At 32.1% G+C, this 5,143-nt stretch overlaps 1 protein-coding gene across 1 annotated transcript in view; it reads left to right on the top strand.

The window, feature by feature from the left end:
* Nucleotides 1–5,143, top strand: part of PTPN12 (protein tyrosine phosphatase, non-receptor type 12) — a 133,997-nt gene that overhangs the window by 96,318 nt on the left and 32,536 nt on the right. Inside the window, exons 6-7 of the mRNA XM_012650291.1 lie at nucleotides 972–1,031; nucleotides 2,815–2,957. Of these exons, the coding sequence (XP_012505745.1) occupies nucleotides 972–1,031; nucleotides 2,815–2,957 (203 nt within the window). The remainder of the gene's footprint in view (nucleotides 1–971; nucleotides 1,032–2,814; nucleotides 2,958–5,143) is intronic.

Below are 5,143 nucleotides of genomic sequence, written 5' to 3'. Positions count from 1 at the left end.
CAGGAAGCTACGGAGATTTCCCATATACTTCCTGCCCCCACACGTGTAGTCTCCCCTATGATCAACATTCTTTGTTACAGTTGATGAACCTGCATAAACACATATTTATTTCCCAGAGTTTAGTAGTTTGCATTAGGGTTTATTGGTATTTTACATTCTGTGGGTTTAGACAAATGTATAACAATGTGTATCCACTTTGTAGTATCATACAGAGTATTGTCATTGCCCTAAAAATTCTGTGCTCTACTTGTTTATCCGTTCCTCTCACCTCTCCAGACCCTGGCAACCATTGATCTTTTTACTGTCTCCATAGTTTTGCCTTTTCCAGAATGTTATATAGTTGGAATCGTAGAGTATGTAGGCTTTTCAGATTGGTTTCTTTCACTTAGTAATATGCACTCAAGGTTCTACCATGTCTTTTCATGGCTTGCTAGCTCTTTTATTATTATTATTATTATTATTTTAATTGACACAATAATGCATATTTATTGGATACAGTGTGATATTTCAAGACACGTGTATAATGGAAAATGATCCAATCAGGGTAATCAGCATATCTGTCACCTTAAGCCAACTGACGACTTAGAACGGTTGTTTTTATAATTATCAAGTACATCTGGAATTTTAAAGGTTAATTTTATATTGTGGACTTTCAATACAAGTATTTTGTTTGTTTTGATATCTCTATTATTATTTTAATTGACACAATAATGCATATTTATTGGATACAGTGTGATATTTCAAGACACGTGTATAATGGAAAATGATCCAATTAGGGTAATCAGCATATCTGTCACCTTAAGCCAACTGACAACTTAGAACGGTTGTTTTTATAATTATCAAGTACATCTGGAATTTTAAAGGTTCATTTTATATTGTGGACTTTCAATACAAGTATTTTGTTTGTTTTGATATCTCTATGTTTTTGTTTTAATGTTTTCACTGACTCACAAGTGTTTCTCTTTATTTAGGAGGATGAACAAGCAAGAACAGACTACTTCATTAGGACACTCTTACTTGAATTTCAAAATGTAGGTAATTCCCATTTAGCGACAGTCTCTTAAGAATTGTTTTCAAGGAGAAGATATATAGTATATTATCTTATTTAACATAGTTAAGGAAATTTTTTTTAGTTATGTAAAATAATGAAGAACATCAGAGTTGTTAGGTCTTATTCAGTATCTTGAGACTTATGCTTATCAAATTATTATACATATTAAGGTAATATAAATTACTTTTTAGAACAACTATTCCTAAATTAAATTTACTATGTTTGGAATAGTTATGCATTCTTTGCTACAAATATTTTTCCCTTATTGCAGTAAGCAGATTATTACATTTTTTACATAATTATTACCCTCTTTTACTACTTTACAATTTTTTAGAGACAAATCACCATCAAAGCTAGGTCTCCCTTTAGATACATATTGTTTATACTTGAGGTCCTTGATTTCAGTGTCTCAGAGCTATATAAAACGATGTCTCTAGAAAAGAATCAAAGAAAAATCTGATGGACATTAAAAGAATGCCTGTCAACTTCTTCCTCATCTCTCTATTTTAATATCTTAATTTTTAAACCGTTATAAGTAATTCATCTTGGTCAAGAAGTATATCATTCTTCCCACACTCATGCATTTGTAAACATACCAACAACTTCCTACCTTCTTGTTGATAGATAGTTCCAGTACTCTCACTGCCCCCTGACTTTACTAATCATGTCCCTTTAGATGAGTCATTTATTATGCTTTGGTTACTGTTTTTTAATTTATGGTAATAATAAGTTCTTTATTGAATTTCTGTAGTATATTAGGCATCTCAGTCCTCCTAACTTCATAATAACAGATACTGTTAACTCCATTGCACATAGATGAAGATACAGAGGCTTTGAGAAGTTAAATAGCTTACCTAAAGTTATTCAATAAATGGCAGAAGTAGAAGTTGAATACAGTTTTGCCTAGATTCCAAGCACTGCTCTTTGTGTTAAACACCTAGAATAATTGTCCTCAAAACATTTTGACATCAAGATTCCTTTACATTCTTAAAACTTATGGAGGGTCCCAAAAAGCTTTTGTTTTTTGGGGTTGTATCTTTCAGTATTTACTAAATTCAAAATTTTTTTTAAAACATGAATACACAAGCATACATACCATTAGCTGTTAAAGAAAAAGGCAAGTAACACTTAGTATTATTATGAAAATTATTTAAAACTCATAGGCTCCCCTCCCCCCTCCAAAGGATCAGAGGAGTTGGGGTACCCAGACCATGCTTTGAGAACCACTGATCTATAATAAGACAAGTGGATTGGGCAAGTTTGTTTCTAAGTTCTTTTTCAGTTTAATAGTCTATTAGCCAAATTACAATAGATTCTAACATAATGCTTATGGGATATTGCTCATCCGTTTAATCATGTGGATTAGTTAAATAGTATATATAGTGTAATGATTAAAGTGTACATTCTAGAAGCAAGACTGCTAGGTTTAGATTCCACATTTGTCACTTCCTATGAAACTATAGGCAAGTCATTTTGTCTCTCTGTCTTAATTTTCTTATCTATAAAATGAGGATAGATAATATTAACAGTACTTTCCTCATGAGGATTCAATATATTATTACATGTGAAGCCCTTAAATCATGCTTGACATGCGGTAAGCAATCACAAAGTGTAGGCTATTATTTATTTGGTTTTTCTTTCTTTTTCTTTGTAAGCAATGCTAAATACCACACAGAGATATCTTAGAAATGGTAATTGAGATATGCAGCTTTAAAATTTGCAAATGTATTTTCATAATTGTCGAATTTCTGTTTTTCTTGAAGGAATCTCGTAGGCTGTATCAGTTTCATTATGTGAACTGGCCAGACCATGATGTTCCTTCATCATTTGATTCTATTCTGGACATGATAAGCTTAATGAGGAAATATCAGGAACATGAAGATGTGCCTATTTGTATTCATTGCAGGTACAAAAGAATTTTCCAAACATAGAAATACTATATTTTTTGTTTAATGTTAAATAAGGTTTTATTTCTGCATTAATAGGAAAGTAATCCTGAATTTCTCCTGGCCTTAACGTATGTATGTTTGAGACTGAGGCCTTTTAAATTGATACAATCTCATCTGGTTGACATACTAGTTAGAGTAATATTACATTAAAACATGAGATCATCTATTTGAAAATGGTATTCATATGATGGAAAGCTATCCATACTCTTTATTATTCACCAGCTAGAGCATATAGTCTCATAGATGCCCATCATACTCTACTTCTTAAAGTCAATATACTAATATTTTCTTTTAACCAATTTTCCTGAAATAGTGACCAAGCAATTTTGATACCTGATAAACATTGATGTGAGATTTTTAAAATGTATATAGATACGCATATATAGGGTCTTATTGATCTAAGATACTATCAATTCTAAGACACTTATTTCATATACATTAAGAATGGACAATCATTTCCACTTTTAAGGGAAAATGTCATTTGTAAGAAGCCATTGATGGTAAGATATATACTAGTTTCAGAGCTGTTACAATATAGATTAAAGTATGTTTTAGAATTGATGAAAAACTCAATCCCGTTTCCATTCCGGAGGAGCATCAGTTTTCACGTTTGCACCACTATCTGTCATATCATGAAATTATGTTTTTTATAGCTACTGACAGGAAGCTAGCACTCTTACATTATAGTAAGGTAACATTAATACACATTTACTAGACGTTTTAATCAAATTATGTTTTATAGCAGATTACCTCATTATAAATATTATGTAAGACTAAATGATTACTGATGTTGTTCAGTCTGTGAAAATGAAAGTACTAAGTATAGATGCATCTACTTTAACTTGCTCTATAGAAATCTTTCATTTATTCAAGTAACATTCAAAGCTCAATTAGGTTTTGCAAAAGAGTCATTTGGACGTGTAAGAATTCATGGCAACCCTGCCTTTAACTTTTGGGGGAATGAATTTGAGAATATTAATTCTTGAGGAGAGGGGTATTTAATTTTATATTCCAGGAGGGAGGTTAATTCTATAATATATTTTCCCTAAGATAAGTCAGTTTAAGATAACCAGCTATTCTTAATCTAACATTTTAGATTATCTGGCTATTTCTCCAACTATCAGGCTACTACTCAATCCTCTTAATAATGAAGAGCAAAAAATGTTCCAGTTGGGAGGAAAAAGTCCTTACACTTTTTGGTCAGGTTAGGGAAATTAAGAATGCCTGTTATGGGCCATAGATCATAAGCATCTGTATAACTCTTTGGATCCTTAAATGTTTACAATCCTTTGTTCCCTGCCTCATCTGACAACCTCTCTACACCAAGTGGCTTCTGGATTATAACCTATGGCTTGGCTCATAGAACTCACTGTTGCTTTCTTTTTAGAAAGCTTTTATAAAAGTATTGGCTCCATTGAATGACTTTTTTTTTTTAATAGAGTGAGTATTCAAGAAACTCAGTAAGGAAATACATACTTAAGGGAAGACACTAAGCAGTGTAACTAAACGAAGAGAAAATATAGTAGCCACATGGCTTTGCTTTTTTTAAGCTAAATTTCTATTATAGAATTAGGAATGTTATGGAGAATACCCTTTTAAAATGAATAACATAAAATTGAATTAGTCAAGAAAATATTAAATGTTTGCAGTAGGTTTAGTATATAGGTGTCATTATAATATGGGTGATATAGGGTATTTTGAAACCTAATTTTTGGAATTTCATTAGATAGGTCAATGTATGGGTTTCTAAATAGTAAAAGCTACTTGAATCCTGAGGTGATTTTTCTATTCTTAATTTTAGTTTGCAGTAGATTCTTCTAAAGGCCTTATAATCCTAGTACTATTTTATTTCATAAGACTGCTATCAATTAATCCCTCTAAATGACATGTTATCTGCATCCAGATTTGTTATTAAAAGTAAATGAGCCTGGCATGGTGGTTTAGGCCTATAATCCCAGCACTTTGGGAGGCTGAGGCAGAAGGATTACTTGAGGCCAGGAGTTCAAGACTAGCCTGGGCAACATAGTGAGACCCCATTGCTACAAAAAAATTTTAATAATTAGCCAGGTCTGGTGGCATGTACCTCTAGTCCCAGCTACTTGGAGTCTGAGGTGGGAGGATTGCTTGAGCTCAGCCAGGATTT

Source organism: Propithecus coquereli, unplaced genomic scaffold (genome assembly GCF_000956105.1).
Source record: "Propithecus coquereli isolate 6110/MARCELLA unplaced genomic scaffold, Pcoq_1.0 Scaffold32, whole genome shotgun sequence".
Taxonomy (NCBI): Eukaryota; Metazoa; Chordata; class Mammalia; order Primates; family Indriidae; genus Propithecus; species Propithecus coquereli.
Note: the sequence above shows the minus strand (reverse complement) of the source record. Positions and strands in the feature narration are given on the sequence as shown.